The sequence below is a fragment of the Suillus paluster genome (assembly GCF_016628075.1).
Source record: "Suillus paluster strain FC165 chromosome Unknown EDB91scaffold_14, whole genome shotgun sequence".
Taxonomy (NCBI): Eukaryota; Fungi; Basidiomycota; class Agaricomycetes; order Boletales; family Suillaceae; genus Suillus; species Suillus paluster.
The window spans coordinates 28000-45843 of record NW_024537574.1 but is presented as its reverse complement, the minus strand read 5'-3'; the positions used below and the strand labels follow the sequence as shown (position 1 = coordinate 45843).

Here is a 17844-nt window from a genome sequence, read left to right as displayed (position 1 = left end):
TGACATCAGTAAACCGGTGAGACTCAGAACGCTAATTCACACTTGGTTCAGACTTAAATATTGCTTTACATTACTTTATATTACTTTATATTGTTTTATAACATCATGTATATAGGAAAGAGCATTTTGGCTTACAAAATATGGGAATACTAGCAGTTACCTGTGGCTACGCCACTCACTTGGCATTGACATTGCTCGAACGCTAACAGAATGTACGTGACAATAAAATATGTGCTGAATGGCAGTAGGTATTAGTAGCATGAGTGAAGTACTCAGTTGAATGTGATGGAGAGTCGAGACGACGACGACGAAAACAAAACTTGACTGTAACAATTGTATAGAGAGTCAAAAAGAATACAAATCAGTTTTCTTCAGTCCTTTGGTTGTAGAAGGACCTGATCTCTGTTATAGCTAGTGGAACAACAAAATCAATGTGATACATACCCGAGATGCTGCCCGACAACTTTGTGATGACAGGACGCCCTAGGAACACAATTGAGTCCACCTCGACTGTGAACCTATCAGTTTCAGGTTCAGATCCTTCAACAGTCTTGACCTTTCTTCCGGTAATAAAACCAGTGACAGAAATGTAACAGTGCGGCTGGGGCGTGAGCTTCTTGCCTGACTTTGTCCACTGTGCTGTATTCGGAAAGCCACATTCAACTAGCAGGATGGATTTGACAGGCCGTTGACCGGTGCTTGATGCTCCGGTGGAGTTGGTTCGAAGGCTCGAGACATACTGATGCGCGTCTATGGAAAATGTGTTTGTGAGGTCATTGACATGCTCGACGGTGCCACAGATCTCGATGTAAGGTGTGTATAGTGGAGAAACACCATCCTTTGCAATGGGAATCAACTGCATTGGGTGACGGAAAAAATCAGGTGCGCCCGTATCATGCAATGAGTGAGACATACCCTGACAACATCACCAACCAGATCAAAGTATGATTCTCAGTTTCGGTCATTGAGACTAATGTTTGCACTTGGTTCCATTTTGGCAACCTTCGAGTGAATTAGTGTACAATGTAGTGGATGAAACCAAATAACACTTACTCTCGCAATGACAATGTAGAAGCCGACAGGATCGAAAGCCTGGTTGTCAGCATTAAAGTACTTCAATGCAGCTAGCAACGGAGGACAATAATTGCCTAGATAGATTTGAGCATCAAAAATGAGAGCCCTGCCTTGACCTTCGCAAAACCTCCCATTCTCGAGGACAGCAACAGCAACTATGGTGGCAGAACTTGCGCTCGAGTTCAACATGAGGAATTGTGAGCAAGAATAGTTTGTGAGACTGTGTATGATAGAGAATTAGTGTGGAATGCTCACCAGACAGTTACATTATATATTCTGGAGGCCCATTGGGTAACACAGATGCATGGAATCATGCAGAATGTTCGAGAGTGTTCGTAGTTGTAACTGTGAACAGGACTTGGAGTATTAGTCTCGGTAGCGAGTAAGTGACTGTCAGGGTCTTGACCCACATTGCCAACACTGTATTGTTTGACATGGGTGGCCACGTGTCACATTGCACAAAGATCTGTAGAGCCGCAAGCGAGGCATTAATTTCAAAGCTAAAGGATAAAGTGAGTTCAGGCAAGCAGCACACAAAGCGGGAGCTAGTAGAATAAATATATCTCAGGCTCTATGAAAAGACTTCAGTAAGAGCGGGTAAAGTACCTAGTAGAATAAATATCTAATGGTATGTTAGCTCTTTAGAATAACGCGAAAAATATATGAGACTTACATCTCAGGCTCTATGAAAAGACCTGAGATGTTCTAGCGACTCGTTCAGTCCTTTATAGTATGGATAGGATAGATAAGTAAATGATAAGTAAATTGTCCGTTACTTAGGGATAGACATTCCAATATCGATAAGCCTCGGCTGATGTCAACACGTCGCCTTGTTGTACTCACTGGTTGCGCTCATACTGTTTCACTCTCATCTTCTACGGTCTGTCTTCCGTTTCCTTTGTCTCATCAGATTCCAACAAAGGAATGATCACATATGCAATTGACTGAGCAGAAAATGAGAAATATATCTATGTGATGTAACTTCGACTGCTCTGGAGTCTGTTAGTAGTAAGCATCTTGGGTTAGCGGTGGTGATGGAACGTGCTCACCAAAGAAGAACTTCAGGGTAAACTACATTGGTAGTTTTTGAGACATTGTGAGCGAGGAGCATCTTGATATGATGACTCGAGGTTGACCGTGACAAAGCAACATAGAGTTGACCATGACTGAAGGTGGGAACTTGCAGATCAAGTCCCACAAACTTGACTGATTGACCTTGTGCCTTATTGATGGTCATCGCAAATGCGAGCCACACGGGAAGTTGTCACCACTTTAGAACAAAGGTAAAGTCTGCAGATTTTGCTGAGGGAATGAGGGAGATGCGAGGAATGAAGACAGTCTCTCCATTGTGATCACCACCAAGAATACATGTCTCAAGGACTCTGTCAGACATGCGAAGAAGTACCATTCGTGTCCCATTACAGAGCCCTTGGCTGGGTGCCAGGTTTCAAAGGAGAATCAGAGGACATCCAACCTTCAATGAAAGTTCGCCAGGAGGCAAACCAGCGGAATTGAGACTTTGCAGAAACTCGACTGGAAAACCATCCTGCACATCACCATCAGCCCCATCTTCATGAATGATATTGTCAGCACTGAAATAGGTCCTTTCTGCACCAGCCATTCGCCCCAACACCTCCTTGTTAATAATGTCAACATCTCCATTGCGAGGAGCGAGGATTGTGTGATGTGCGAAGTAATCTGGTGGCGGAGGACCATTCGAATTATTGGAGAGCCCATTGTAAATGGAATCAATGAGTGTGCTGAGGTCGTGTGCGATCATGGTATCTGGAATGGTGACCATGCTGTCAGAATCTGAATTCCGTCCATGACCAACATCAAGCAACCACTGTGCGAAAACTTGGCTGTCTGGGTCATCGTTGAGTCGCATATTTCGAGTGAGGTGGAGAATTTGCACATCTTTCCAAAGATGAGAGTGCTGAATTGTTGCACCAATGATATCTTCGCGGCTCCTCGAGGTATCACAGGAAGTATCTGCTGGAAATCACCTCCAAACACAACGGTGATGCCTCCAAATGGTTTGTTGTTGTTACACAGGTCACAACAGGTCCGATCAACTGCCTCTGGTGCATTTCGATGCTGCATACCAGATTCATCCCAGATAATGAGATGTGTATGTCGAATAAGTTCGGCTAGAGGACCCTCTTTTGGAATATTGCAGATTGAGTCCTCATTAAGGCCATCGACGGGAATCTTGAACATCGAATGTGCAGTGCGTCCTCCTCTAAGCAGCAATGCTGCTATCCCAGATGAGGCAACACATAGCACTATTAGCCACTCTGCTTGTATCTTGTGGCAAATGGTCTTGTAAACAAATGTTTTTCCCGTTCCACCAGGACCATTAAGAAAGAATGTTGTGCCTTTTTCATGTTCGACAGATTCCCAGATGCATGTGAAGGCTTCCTGTTGCTCTGCGTTGAGTAGGGGAATATGCTGGAGTGCTTGTCGACGCTCCTCCTGCACATCGTATGACAGCTGTTCAGCGATATATGAGTTTTGATTCTCAATATGAGCACCCCAGTCATGCTGCGACAGTGGCATGGCAAAATTCCGCAGCGAAGAGCCTGATTTTTCCAGCACTTGGTTTAAGAGATACAGGCCGAAGTCATATACTTCAATGTCTGTTGGGTTGTCCCGCTGTGCAACAACCATCAGTCGATGGCGCAGGTCATCACATATATGTGCACGAAAATTATTCCACAATGTTGCAGGTTCTGTGGGCAAGCAAAAAAGCAAAATAGTTGCAAACAGCTGCCGTAGTTGTCTTCCGGTTTGCATTGTGGCTGCCTCCTCCAGGCATTGTCTTCATTCACCGTCATTTTCCAGCAGCCCATGTGCCAGGCAAGCTTCGCAAAATGATGGGTAAGCGATGCCGTTGAATGTATGAAGGTCATCGAATGAGGTTGGGCCCTTGACCACAGTCAGAAGGGTGCGAAGATAAAACCGCTCCCCGCCAGTTGGACCAACATAGTACATGTGTCCAAGAGCGAAGCCTTGTTGACGCATGTCCCAAGTTTTTTTCGATGGTTTCCATGTAAAATGCTGGGGAAACTCCTGATATGTGTATCTCCGTGCCTCAATGCCAAGTGCACCTGCATCAGCATTTGCTGCGAAGAAAGCTGTTAATGTAGTCTGCTCATTTGCAGCTCGGTTGAGCACAGCCTGAGGGTCTTCGTCGGGATCAAATGTTACCATATGTTGCCCAGGGAGATGCACCTGCAGCCTCGTGATAGGAGGCTGTTGTTCGTGGATGTGAAATTGCAGAATTCTCCATACTGACTTGGGAGCAGAAGTGTATCGGCCATCAATGAATTGATAAATTTCATCGTGTGAGTTGATTTCCATGGTTGCACGGTCGTGTCCTTTGCATATATACTTGTTGACATATTTGACTGATCCAAAGGAGACTGTGCACTCAACATTGATGTGGCAGTCAAACTTAGTTGACATGAATGGATTGTACGGCACAATCCACCTGTTGTCCAATTTGTGCTGGCCAACTTTGAAGATGTGATTATCATCTGGACGGCAATAGTGAGGGTATCCTTCACGGTCGATGTTTGTCTGTGCTTGAAAGGGCTTCGGATATCCCTTGGTGCACTTTCTGTCCTCCATGCAAGGTGCATTTCGATTCAAGGCCCCACATGGACCATGGACCATACATGTCTTCACTGTTTCAAAGAGCTTCGGATTTGTCTCTGGGTCAGGCCACCGAACCCAGATGGCCATATCGATGTCAACAGGAGTCAACAATTTATCTGGCTGCTCGAGGAAGATGAGCATATGCATGTGTGGGAGGCCCGCTTCTGAAACTCGATGGTGTATATGTACGCAACTGTTCAACCAAATACACCCTTCTTATACACATCGTCAATGATTGCCTGCTTCTTCATATGAAATACCCTCACCACTAAGTCTGGGCGATCGGCAGCAGATTGACCTGGCAAAAGCTCTTGTTCTATTTCAGGCCATTTTGGGTTGCAGGTGACCGTCATAAAGATATTGATCTTCTTGAAGTAGCGTGCAAGAGCTAATCCATCTTGATAGCATTGATACATGTATCGTGGTCCCCCGGTGTATGAAGATGGTAGGATGAAACATTGACCAAGCTCGTGGAGATCCACATTGTCATCACCAGCAGATGTGACAGAGTCCTCGAGGCCACTATATAATGAGGCCCGAAGCTTTCCTTGATTCAGGCGAAGATATGTCAGACGATTCTGATCAGAGATAGCAAATGTATCCACCAGCCATTGCTGAAAAAGTGCACTGCCTCGAAGGATGACTGAGAACTCCGTTTCGCAAGAGAATAATCAGAATGCTGCATAGCGAACTTGCGAGAGATGGTTCAGCTTCTCTTTGTCAGGTTGGTGCATTGTGAGATCCCAGTGCCATCCGTCCTCTCCATGAGGGAAAAACAGGACATAGTGAAGGCAAGCATAAGACCTATGTCCATCATAAATTCTCTGCAAGGGACCCATTTGTCGATGAAGCACAATATCATGGGAATCAGTGACTTGTGTGCCATCTCCAGGTACAATAGCAGCAATCTCACTGACAGTAGGCAAATTGTACCGTCGTTGATCTCGGGTGGGATCAGCAAGCAAACAAATGGCAACAGGAGAATCAGCTGGCTGCTGGGCAAGTACTTCATATGTGTGACAAAATAGCATTGAATAACAGTGGTATTGCAGGAGAATAGTCTGAAGCTTATCCATGGTGCGCCGGTTTAAATCACGGTTGCGTTGCATTCATTCATCCAGAGCTGCCCATGGATCATAAATATACAATTGTGCATACACTGGCTGCCGACCCTCTGTAGGCATAAGATCTCCGATTCGATGGCTCAGCTCCCCATGAACACGAAACACATATGGCCCTCTACCATTGTTGACTTTGCGATCAATATTGATACCAAGTGACGTGAATGCAAGTGCTGCATTGTACTGCCATATGTTGGTCCGAAACTCGACGGCTTGTTATGATCAGCGTTCACCAAATGGTAAAGGCCTAACACAACCACTAGGACTCGTCAAGGATAAGAGCAAAGAGATGTTATTGAGAGTGAACGTCTGAGTCTACACTGGGTAGGAACAAAGAGGTTAAGTCTAAGGAGTACTACTGACTACGACCTAGACTATATACTACTATTGAGGCGGAGATATCTGAGTATGAAAGGTAGTGATATATCTATATAGGATCATAACATTGCGCCTAGGGTATAGGGCATCTTATCAACCAATCAACTACAAGAAAGGGAAAAGGGTTCATAGGGGTTTCAGTAATTAAGCAGGGTTCTCAGGGTACTGCTTCTATTCAGGGTGAACGGAGATTAAGAAGGGTGTGAGAGAGTTCTGTGACAAGAAGTCTCGAGCGGTGATTAAGGATCTCGATAAGAGATAGGATCTGGAGATGTATCGGGTACGATCGGATCTAGGGGTTCTCCAGGGTCTTCGGTAATGAGCATGCTTCTCTATGAGTGGTGCTTCTGTGATAGGGTTCAGGGTTTAGCTGTGACTGTGCAACAGGTTCTAATGTAAGGGGTTCGGTGAATGACAGAGGTAACTCTTAACATGTCATGTGTGGGAAGTGAAGGTCTGCGATGTGAAAGGATTGATAACTCTTCGAGAGATGACTCGTAAGGGACTCTTGGTTATGGTTTGATCATGGAGGCGTGTAGATGCTTATGATGTAACCCGTTGCCTAATTGTAGGACTTCCAAGGATATGATGATCTAGGGTTACGGATATAGATGGATGACGTCGATGTAGTATAGATATGATGTAAAGATAGTGATCGTTAATCGGTTATCCATCTTATCTTATCAGGGATCTTATCTAATCTAATCTTATCGGATAGGGTCTCTTAGGTTTGATAATCGAAATTTAGATGCAATTGGTAACATTCATGACACGGCTTCAGGAGTGCGTGCTTCAAAAAGATTCCTGAGAGCCTCTGGAGGATCACGAAGGGCAGGAATGCAAACCTGGCCTTGATCACAGCACATTCCAAAGGCAAGATTTCGGTTTGAAGATGATGCCAAGCACTCACTCATCCAATGGAGAGCATTACAATGGGGGCATGCAACATCCATTCTGCCTAGATCGTGATGCGAGTTTGGCTCGACATATGGCCGTCGTGCAAGAGGAAGATCGGGGCGAACAAGGAGGAGGAACAAACTGTTGTGGTGGAATTGCGGCAGGAAATTGCAGCGGAGCAGGTGGAACATGGTTGTGGAGATTGTCAACAGGCTCCAAGATATTTGCAGCTTGTGGCGGCAGGTCAATGTCTATCCCATCAGGGCGATGATCATGTTGGTGTACAGGTGGGAGTTCATCAACTTCCATGGCTCCAGGAGTAGGTTCACGTTCACGAGCAGCCGATCCAGGTGTTCCAGTGGTTGGTGGTTGCTGAGCTTCACGTTGCTGTCACTCACGTTTGCGGCATCTCTTTTATCCAAGAGAACAGCATTCAAACACTGTGGTGGCCCGTGTCCCTTGTTCAGCCTCAGGGCTATGAGGAGCCTGTGCGAGACATTCTGGCTGCTCACCAACTCCTCATGCCTCACACTGGAGGCGTTCACGCTTGCGACGCTGACGCTGGGCCAAAGACCACCGTTCGAACTCGGACATGGAAGGATCTCGGACTTGTACATTCTAAGGGAGTTGAATATATATATCCATTGAAAAGAAATTATATCTCACCTTTTCATGAGTGTTTCCCCTGGGGATAGCAGCGTGTTGAGTGGCGGAAAAGTTGTTGGATATGGCGCGCCGTTTGGTCTCTCGAGACACAGGCGAGTCTGGCGGTCTTTTTGCGAGATTCAAAAGGGGCACATGCTAAGGCAAATAAGACCCGCGGCAGAGAATGCTGAACGGATATCCTCACCTGGTTGTTGCTTGACTCGGAGTCTGAGTGACTCGACACTACGGAAGCATCATGATGGCATTTTTCAGCACCGCTGTAGTTAGATCATGTGAGTGCAACACCGCGATCACAACTTCGAATTACATACCGACGATTCTCCATCACACGTGCGTGTTGAACGTTCCGTTCAGCGCCTGCTTCAAGCGCTGGAACGTGACCAATCCGAGTGGCTTACTTAACAACACATCTTGTCTTGCAAGTTGATTAGTCATAAGTCAAGTTGTCTCAACTACACGTGACCGAGTCATTTTAGTATAGAAGATGGGTGGCTCACCGGTTTACTGATGCTAGATACCAATCTGAACGATCCTGCATACTTTGAATATATGGTATCTGCGATCTCTGGCAACACCTCTATAGCTGACCTAGCCGCACCCATCTTTACCCCGTGCTTATATGTATTAGCGCTTGACGTGTCAGCATTCGTTCAAACGCCACGTACATCCTGCTTCCGGAGTCGCTTCGACCCAGTATCAAACTTATCAGCAAGTTCAGCTTAACAGAGATCACGCACTTATGTGTCACTTTTCGTCAAGTCCACTTGGGAGTCCTCAATCACTAAACATGGCCAAAATACACGATCAGTTTGATACCATCCTTATCCTTGACTTTGGTTCGCAGGTTGGGATCCGCGTTCCAGGAACTTCCAACTGAAATCAACTCGTGTATTGACCATTGAGCGTTGGTTTAGTACAGTCACCTCATAACAAGGAGATGTCGTAAGTTGAACATATACGCGGAGCTTATGCCGTGTACAACAAAGCTAGCAGATCTCAAATTCAAGTCCAAGGGTTCACCCATGTGATGCAGGGAGAAACGTGTTTCTGATGCGAAATTTCAGGGATCATCCTGTCTGGATCTCTATATTCTGTATATGATGATGGCACACCTCACGGGAACCCCGGTATCTACACTCTGGGCGTCCCTATCCTCGGTATCTGCTACGGTCTATGGGTAGTGAGTGGCGGTTCACATCCCTCGAAGCGTCCCGTCCCAGCGCTAGCCTAGTGGATGTGGGGTCACTGGGGGGACGTCTGCACTCGGAGCACTCCTGCAAACATCGACAACAGAAAGATAGGATACCTCCTGATAGCTTCTGCTGTGTATATATCATAGCATGGTGTTTACTGGGTTTGCCCTCCGAGTCCAAAGCTGGATTGGACTCGTTTCCAGAAAGCGTTAGACTTGAGCTATGGACAGGAAAGCATGCGTGACTTGGCATTGTGGCAGGACAAGGCTTACTTACTTCTTGATGACTCGAAGAGCACCGAAGACCAGCGCATCCACATCATCCGTCAAGACTGCATCAATGATACCATGTCTGTTAAGATAAGCTTGTTCGGCCTCTGCTTCACCATGAGGCTGGAAAGCACTGTCAGCAGTCGAGTGTGTTCGAATCATATCCGGTTCACCATTCACCATTCCATACCAAATATATCCAACAGTTTCTTCATATCAGAAGTAAGAGCCTGGACAGCAGCGTTTATTTCCCAGTTTGTTTTGCAGTTAGTTTCTGTATGTGGCGTGGCAACAAGTGACGGTCTGTGTGACATCTGCATCGGCTCTGATCTCCAGTTAATTATTATTCATGGCGCCGAGGAAGAAGCCTACAGCTTCTGCGAACAATGCCGCAACTTCAAGTTCTGGCTTGTCTGCTCACTGGACCGTTGAAGAGACCTCCCGCCTCATCGAATATCTCATAATTCATTGTGCAGAAGGTGGAGATGGCATCAATTTCAAGCAGACAACATTTACAGGTGCAGCAGATCATCTACTGGAGCCACCAGACGGCATTGCGAAGGAGAAATATGTAGCAAATAATAGGGATGGGCTGTCTTGTAAAAACAAGTGGAACTCGGTATGTGTGACCACTCTACCCAAATTGCGCCAGCTGATTACATGCCGCCAGTGCAAGAAAAAGCATGCCGCTATTGTCGACATCAAATCGCAGTCAGGCTTTTCATGGGATGACGAGTCGGGTGCGAATATTGGTCCAGCTGATGCTGCACAATGGACAGCATTTGCAAAGGTGTGTTTGCAGTGTGGCGATATGACTGTCATCTGCCAGCGGTCTAACTATTTTTCCAGACACGTCCTGATACAAAGCCGTTTCGCAACAAAGGCTGGAAACACTTTCATGAGGTGGACGAGCTCATGCATTCGCAACTCTCACGTGGCACCAACTCCTTTCATGCTGGTCAAGAAACCTTCGAATCTGGACAGGCGACTCACGGCGATAATCTGACTCACGGCGATAATCTGGTGGATGAAGAAATACCTGAGGATGTTGCTTTGAAGGATGATGGGCCTGATGACTTGGTGCACGGTGACTTGGTGGAGCAGGTCACAGGTGTTGATGGTGGGGTGGTGGTTGACAGAGAACCATTGGTGGTGGAGGGTGACGATGAAGATGAAGATGATATCATTCCCTGGGAAGTGACTCCTCCACCAGTTCCTGTCAAGCGCAAGTTCATAGCTGTGTCTTCGATGACTCCATCGCTCACAGCTTCTGGGTCTGGCACCTCTGCTCCATCATCAAAACGCCAGCGTGTCAGTGGACCGTCAGCAGCGCTCTATGCGATCAACAATCAATTTGCTGAGTTCACTGACATCTTTCGCACAACTTCACAATCACAATCCTCATCTACCGTCACACAGGCACTGGTAGTATTGTCACCTCAGCGCAAGCAGGCAGCCATGCGGCGTGCACAGGAGCTAGAGAAGCACCTCGACGATGATAGTATGGCAGCGCTTATTGAAGCGTTTCAGATGGATGTCAGTGCCGCTGATGCCTATATGGTCATGCTTGATGACGGACCGAGGAAGTCTTTTGTTGACTGAAAAATCAAACATATTAACCAGCAGGTTCTATAGTAGCTAGTGTAGACTTTGCAGCATCATCTACTGTCCCACTGCATTCTGACAAGCACGGCAAATTCTAGTGTAGTCCCCCCACATAGCGGCCGCAATATTATCTCTGTTCTCGGTTGCCTGTTGCCTCTCTGCACGGTCGGCTGGCCCTTCAGCAAGATCACCTCTTGGCTCACCCGGATCAAGGTCAACAACATCTTCATCGGCAAATTCTTCTATTTCTATTGGATCGTGAATCCGGATGAAGTTGTGGACAGCACAAAGTGCTGGGGGGATTTGGGCTTGTGTCAACATGCTATATTCTGGTGGGTGCACGAGTATGACGAACCGTCTCTTGAGAACCCCAAAAATTCGCTCGATGACATTTCAAGCTTGTGCATGCCGAAGGTTGTAGATTTCTTGGGATGTTTTGGGCCTGTCTTGCATGAGAAGATTCATTGGTCCGGTCATAGTGAATGTTGCTCACCAAACGGCAGCTCGGCCCCATTCAGCCAAGTGGTATCGAACACTGCGATATGGAACGAGAAGTGTGCTGCATATCCCAAACCCTGCATCTGCAAGATAGTACCATCCACGTGGAATGTATAGATCAGTGAGTCGGGCGTTATTGTAGAGAGTCAAGTCTGAGGTCGATCCGTCCCAACCACTGAGAATGTACTGGAACCGGAGATCAAAGGAACAGCAGGCGAGACAATTTTGGCTGATGCCGCCTTTGCGATTCCGTGACAGTTGACGTTCTTCCGTAGACGGACAACATGCGATGTGGGTACCATCCATGGCTCCGAGTGCACCTGAAAAGTATGGGAAGAGTTTGGAATTCTCCAATATTTCCTTTGGTATAGGCGCATCCTCCAGTGGAAGAAACACAAATTTGTTGTAGAACGGGGCTGAAGACAATGCGAGCAGGACTCTCTTGAAATATCTTGCGACATGTGTGAGGCTACGACAAATATCCCGCACCGTGAACATACTTTTGAATGGTGGTGTGGGAGTGCTGGAAGCGTTCCACAACATGATGGCTTGATAGCCCTGTCACACAGGTGTAGAGAAATATAGCGACTTGTTCATCGAGCAGTATATACTTTGAATCGCATAGCCCACACGCCTTAAGTTCTTGTACAAGTGCACAGAATACATTCTTCCTCATGCCAAGCTCATGTTTGATCCGGTTGGGATGCCCATTGACGAGCTCTTGCACCCATGCACGCCCAGTGAGGATTGAGGTGTGGTAGGGCTCTTTATCGAGAAACGGAGTCATATAGGCAACTACAATGCCCACAATGACTTGAGCAACCATTGCCGCTGCCATTCGCAGAAGATGGAAACGCTGGATGTGCTCTTTGGCTGGAGGCATGGTTGCCGTACGATGTTATGTATGATGTCATGCATGTGCGTGATGCAGCCACTTGTCACATTTATTTGTACATGTCGTGGTAAATAAAATAAACTGCGAAACAAACTGGGAAATAAACGCTGCTGTCCAGGCTCTAAGGCTATGGGATCCCGATTTTCCCATCTTGCTGCCTTGGTTTAGTTTTGAGTCGTTCATCGCCATCAAAAACAGAGTGGTGAGGGGGAAGTCGTGCCAACGAGCATAAGCGAAAGAACAAAAGGCGAAGTTCCAGGTTCTCGCCGCCTTTGCTATGTACATAATTTTGATACTATATACTAGTGTCAATGCCGATACGAAAGGCGCGTCTCCCGGAATGATCCTTCTCAAGTCCGTCAATAACCGCGAGATTGGCTAGTGACCGAGATTGTCCCGCTGTGTTCACGACCTGCGCAAGTGAATCAAGACAATCCCTCAAAGAGGAAGGAAACCGCGTTACCTCCCAAAGGCCGTGGAAGTTATTAGGGCCTCGGTTATGTGCTCAGTCTCAGTAACGCAAGTGACTTTTTTGAAGTTCGTTTGGACCATGAGAGAAATTCGTAAGTAGGGTGTAGAATCCGGAAGTCGTAGGTATCAAGAACAAAGTTGTGAGTGTCATCAAACCACTGAGCCCTCTTCTACATCATTTTCTTCCAAGGTAGAAACGGACGTCTTCTCGAAAAGGAATGAAATGGTGCCACCAGGGACATCACGGACAGATAGAGTTTGTGTCGCTTCATCCATAGCTGCAATCTGGTCAAGGTCAACGGCCGATAATAGTGAATCAAGCCTTGATTTCGGGCGCGCGGGGATTTCTTTATCCTCGCTCGCACTTGGAAGCATCAGATGGCGAAGAATGTCATCGTGGATGTTGTCGCTCGTCAAGCTCCGCAGGCAGTTGATGTGTGTCCACTCTCCGAGTGATGCAAGCTCCGCCTGTTTCTTCTTCATGTACTACATAACCTGGTCAGCACGATTTTGTAGACGGAAGTGATATTCTTACTGCTCCATCCATCTTCTCAATACGGCGAGGTTTGACTTGCGACGCACTGATGAAACCGATATCTGGAAAATCTTCGTCGTCGTCATCCTCGCCATCTTCTATATTGTTTCCGGCGACACTCATCACGTCGTCGTCGTCGTCGTCTTTGAGGATATGCTTTGGACCGGCATCACATCCGCAATCCAAAAGGTCATGGGTATTGCAGCCTGTCTCAGGATGGACTCGGAAGATGTCCCGAAGCTGCAAATGGGGGCATCAGTCGCTGGCCACATTATAGGCGAAGAAGAAGTACATCTTTCCGTGAAAATGAGTCTGACTTTGAGCCGGACGATCCCTTGAATGTGATAGTTTAAACCCCACCAGGTGAAAATCAAAGATCGGCTCACCGAGCCCATAAGCGCTTGATGCCGACAGTTTAGCGTTGGAACCCGAGAGAACAGACAATTCACTCACAGTTACTAAGTCCAATCTTGGTCACCTGCCTCTGATAGATTTTCTCTTCCAGGAGGCGATGTAAGCTCAATACACGCCTTGTTAGAGGAGACGCTCACCATCGATTGTTCCTGCAGTTAGAAATCGATAGATGTAAACTGGCCGTTTCTGACCATCACTATAAATATTTGATCAGGACAAGAGCCTTTGCATAATTTGCTTATTCACCGATGAATGCGTGCCATGGACTGGAGGTCATGACTTTGAACGAGGGATCGCATTTAGGGCCATAGTATCTTTACATACGCCACACACCTCGGGTTCCAATCGGAATCTATCAAACATAATCTCGACGCGCCGATAAGGTTGAGCCCAACGCCGCCCGCCTTTGAACTCAGCAAGAAAAGAACTTTCCACCGCATAAGGTCAGATTGACGCGCTCATAAATGCGAACTGAGTGACCTACAGTGGCTGTGTTGTGATGATTTATTAAAGGTGTTGACATATTCCTGCCGTTTCCCTGCTGGTGTTTGCCTGTGACGGTTTGGTGTAAGACAAAAATGCTACAGTTCTGGAAAAGAAACCTGTACCCGTCCAGCCGGAAGTAAGTATAAGACTTCTTCTTGCAGAAGGCTTCGATCAAATTGAGGGTTGATGTGTAATGTGAAACAATGATGCATTTTTCTTGGGTGCGCTGGATGATAATAGTTGTTACATAAAGCTGTACATTAATCAAACAGACTTACCTCTCTGATCACTCTGAGGAGGTTCGACAACGCCAGAAGCTTGCCTGATATGAAAAGAAATCAACAAATGGACTTTCTTGGAGAACAAGGCGCCTACCGCTCATGGAGAAGTCTTCGACTCGGGCATTGTCAGGTAATAAACTCAAGGCTTCTTCGATACCTGGCCGGCGAATTGTATCCGAGTTTGTTGCTCTTGCCTTATCTGCCTGAGCCTTGAGTAACACGGGACTATTGCTGACTTTTGTGAGCATATTGATCAAAGCAAGCGATTCGGCGGTTGGTCCATCAATCAGCTTATCTAGCTTATCAGGGTTAAGAATGGCCGAGAATATGGATAACTGCAGTTGCGTCGGAGTTATAAACACGACATATTCGTCTGTTCACTACGTCAGATATTTGAACTGCAGGTCGAGAAAGAGTATACATTTGGGCGGAAGATAATTCTTGAGAATGCTGGCTTCCCGACGCAATACGAAACTTTTTGCAATCACAGACAGCTTTGTGCTCTTCAGAAACCGAACGTAAAACTGAAGTGCCACGAACCTGAGCTGACCGAGCCTCACCAAGCTCGAGTTCCTTATCCGTGCAATCCGGTGCTCTACTTTTAAGGATAGGAACCTCGTAAACTCTACGAAATGTAGCGTGATCATCTATAATTATTCAATTATTTGATCAATCCTTGTGAAGTAATATTATGAGGCTCACCGAGTAGCCCTGGGTTACAAAAGTCTGCCTTCGACAAGTCAGCACTTGAAAAGTAGAAACAGTTAGGTGTCGCATGCTCACCATGGCATGGAATTCACTTAAATCATTCTGAATAGGAGTACCGGAAAGAATGATTCTTCGAACAGTACGTAGTGATTTAAACATTGTCGAGGTCTTGTTATTCGATGACTTCAGTCTGTGTCCTGCCAGGGGGTCAATGTCATGCACATCCTACCCGTACCAACTGACCTTCGTCACAAATAACCAGGCCAATTGGTGGACTACCAGGAGCATTAGATTTGCATTTACTGCAGCGACGGAAAGAATACTCACTTGCAATATGCTAAGTCGTCTCTGACTAGTGTAAAAGCATGCACGACAGTGAAAAACGTGCCACTCACATGACACTCCGAAGCTTTTCATAGCCAATGACCAGGACTTGATGTATCCGCCTGGTATTTCAATGAACGGAGAGCACAAGATCAATGGGTGCCAACACATACGAGTTGAGAAATTGCTTAATGGTCGATTTGTCCTTGTCGCCTGTAAAAACACCGACGCGATCTCTCCCTAACCTTAAAGGTCGATGTAAGATCAATTCGCGTGAACATAATTCTGTCCTACCATTTGTGGAATTCGGCGCGCCAATTCTGCTCGCAAGTCAGAAAATCAGAAAATGGCGATGAGGTATAGAAACGAACATTGATCAGCGATACGGGGCATACAATCAAGGCCTTGCCGATCACTGGCCCAGCGCCAACATATGGATTCTGCTCTGTTGCCAATTTAGAGATAGTATCGCAAATATCAGGCGCTGAACTTACTGAGGAGCGTCCATACCAGAGAAATTGTCTGTGAAAGGTGTCACCGAGCGAGAATAATGTCGAATGAAACGAACCAGACCTGAAGGGTTTTCCCCAGACCCCTGAAAGTGAATATCAACAATGTAGTGCGTAAATGGCCAGAATGACCACGTACATCTCATCGGCAAGGATACACCCTTGACCCTCATGTCTTCGTAGGCCCATGACACATTCGTACAGAAATTTGACGCCTACAAAATATTATGCTAACCAGAAGCAACATAGCCAGATAGCATAAATACCTTCAATTTGGTGTGGACGAAGGTGTCTTGCAATGATGGGATCCACGACGACCGCTACAGTGGGTAAGTTCCTGCAATTATACCTGAGTTCTGTTTTAATAGCATCGTAACGTCAAAGCGCACTTCTTGTTGAACTTCCCAGCATGTTCTGGGGTCGGCGCTTTCATGACGATTGCTCCCTCTGCTCCGGAATCATGCCTATCCGGTTTAGGACCCTCATCAACAAGAAACTGAAGAAACTTACAACGGTTCATTGGGCTTCTTATTCGGTTTCTGGCCATAGAATGACGCAGGGGCCACGAATACCTTTGAAGCGCCTGGAGATGCAGCTATGTAGATACCATTCTCTTTGCCAGGGAGAGCGCCTTTCGCATGAAGCAGAAACGACGGCTTGGATGGTGAAGATAGCACTACCGGCACATCTTCCTCCGGCACTAGCATTTCATCTTCTATCCCAGTGATCGAAGGCATTCGCGATGCTGGTACCTGGGAGTCTAACTCGATCTGTTTGCCACCAGCGTTGAAGCTGTACCCGTTGTGGAGAGCAAGTCCATCCCATTCCTTTCGACCAAGACTGTGCCGACCATTCAGTGATCGGTATGTGACGACAAAACCAAATCCTACTTACATTTTCCCCTTTTCTGATATCACAGTGAGCTTGTCACCGACATGGCTGACGAATGCATCACCGTCCCAAGTCTTGTGCTTCTTGCTCTGCGGCCTCCGCCTACAAAAGTCAGCATATATGCGATGTTCTCGCTCCTTGCTCACCAATTAGCAGTCCAGTAAGTAGGTGGTACCTTCGCTTTCGAGGGACCTGCAGAGGCGGGATTCCGAGTGGATAGAAGACTGACAGGAAGAAGATCAATAGCCCTCTTGTCTACGGGTTTGAATGGGGTTTTGTAAGGTATGTTCATCTTCGTCGAAGGCAAGGGAGTGACGCGCAAAGAGGGTACCACGGAGTTATTCCCAGTGGTTGCAGGAGACGACATGCTTCCTCGACCATAGCACTTTCCAGACAGGTATTCTCCTCGAGAAATTGGATGATCGATCCTGATTTCTTTCCCTCCAAATTGATACTCTCCATTTTCCTCAGCCTTGAGCGCATTTAAGGACCCAGCGCCCATTCTGTCAGCGGGACAACGCAAATTAACCTTGACCCTCGATTTTCTTACCCAATGAAGAGAACATACATTTTTCCTTCTAGGTCGAACATCGACCCTCTGATGCCTGTGATAACTAGGATGGCATCTCCATCCCAAGTTTTGTGTTTCTTGTACTGGGGATATCTCCTAGTACCTCATGGTGAGCACGAATGACTTGAATTGGGTCTTGCGCATACCACTGAATCATCCAGTACTCCTCCCCACCGTTATTATTGCTTGCATGACACGCTGAGGGACTTCCGAGTGCGTTTTCGATCGCGACTTTCTTCCTGCTGGATGAATCGAGTGGCAGCTTCCGTTTCTCGCCTGTAAGTGGTTGAAATGCTGGCATCGAAGTGTGCAGTGAATGCCTTGTACTAAATGAAGTCGATGGGCACCCTCGGAAAGCTGCAGTCTAGGAGGTCTAGTGCAAACGACGCGTTGTGACG

The 17844-nt window shown here is 46.7% G+C and overlaps 4 protein-coding genes across 4 annotated transcripts; 1 reads left to right on the top strand and 3 right to left on the bottom strand.

Annotated features, from left to right (window-relative positions):
- Positions 1-361: 361 nt before the first annotated feature.
- On the bottom strand, positions 362-1263 carry EDB91DRAFT_1080282 (uncharacterized protein; the record flags this gene model as incomplete). The annotated part of the gene is made up of 3 exons (XM_041315205.1): positions 362-411; positions 445-856; positions 1054-1263. 3 exons carry the CDS (start codon positions 1261-1263, stop codon positions 362-364), a joined length of 672 nt encoding a protein of 223 aa, XP_041179303.1.
- A 5897-nt stretch (positions 1264-7160) lies between these two features.
- Positions 7161-9420, bottom strand: EDB91DRAFT_1246204 (uncharacterized protein; the record flags this gene model as incomplete). The annotated part of the gene is made up of 7 exons (XM_041322629.1): positions 7161-7507; positions 7661-7748; positions 7797-7931; positions 7981-8053; positions 8108-8165; positions 9148-9209; positions 9266-9420. The coding sequence occupies 7 exons, from the start codon at positions 9418-9420 to the stop codon at positions 7161-7163; spliced, it is 918 nt and encodes a 305-aa protein (XP_041179302.1).
- A 187-nt stretch (positions 9421-9607) lies between these two features.
- EDB91DRAFT_1246203 (uncharacterized protein) lies at positions 9608-10860 on the top strand (the record flags this gene model as incomplete). Its single annotated transcript, XM_041322628.1, has 3 exons — positions 9608-9877; positions 9929-10048; positions 10108-10860. 3 exons carry the CDS (start codon positions 9608-9610, stop codon positions 10858-10860), a joined length of 1143 nt encoding a protein of 380 aa, XP_041179301.1.
- Positions 10861-12734: 1874 nt separating this feature from the next.
- On the bottom strand, positions 12735-17840 carry EDB91DRAFT_145628 (P-loop containing nucleoside triphosphate hydrolase protein). The gene is made up of 32 exons (XM_041326226.1): positions 17593-17840; positions 17444-17542; positions 17022-17378; positions 16879-16977; positions 16495-16824; positions 16374-16448; positions 16251-16321; positions 16124-16199; positions 16049-16070; positions 15970-15997; positions 15847-15920; positions 15770-15795; positions 15649-15720; positions 15547-15597; positions 15479-15499; positions 15395-15426; positions 15227-15348; positions 15146-15173; positions 14984-15090; positions 14865-14937; positions 14538-14816; positions 14441-14484; positions 14285-14388; positions 14161-14228; positions 14010-14103; positions 13923-13955; positions 13814-13872; positions 13716-13760; positions 13649-13662; positions 13555-13596; positions 13263-13502; positions 12735-13213 (listed from the first exon to the last, which is right to left on the bottom strand). The coding sequence occupies exons 1-32, from the start codon at positions 17745-17747 to the stop codon at positions 12878-12880; spliced, it is 3276 nt and encodes a 1091-aa protein (XP_041179300.1). The 5' UTR covers positions 17748-17840; the 3' UTR covers positions 12735-12877.
- Positions 17841-17844: the final 4 nt, after the last annotated feature.

Excerpts from the sequence above, each read along its gene's own strand:
- EDB91DRAFT_145628 (XM_041326226.1), bottom strand. The coding sequence starts at position 17,747 with ATGCCAGCATTTCAACCACTTACAGGCGAGAAACGGAAGCTGCCACTC. Across the intron at positions 17,379-17,443 it reads TTCGACCTAGAAGGAAAAAT|AATGGGCGCTGGGTCCTTAA; the intron begins GTATGTTCTCTT and ends TCCCGCTGACAG. Across the intron at positions 16,071-16,123 it reads TGTATCCTTGCCGATGAGAT|GGGTCTGGGGAAAACCCTTC; the intron begins GTACGTGGTCAT and ends ATTCACTTTCAG.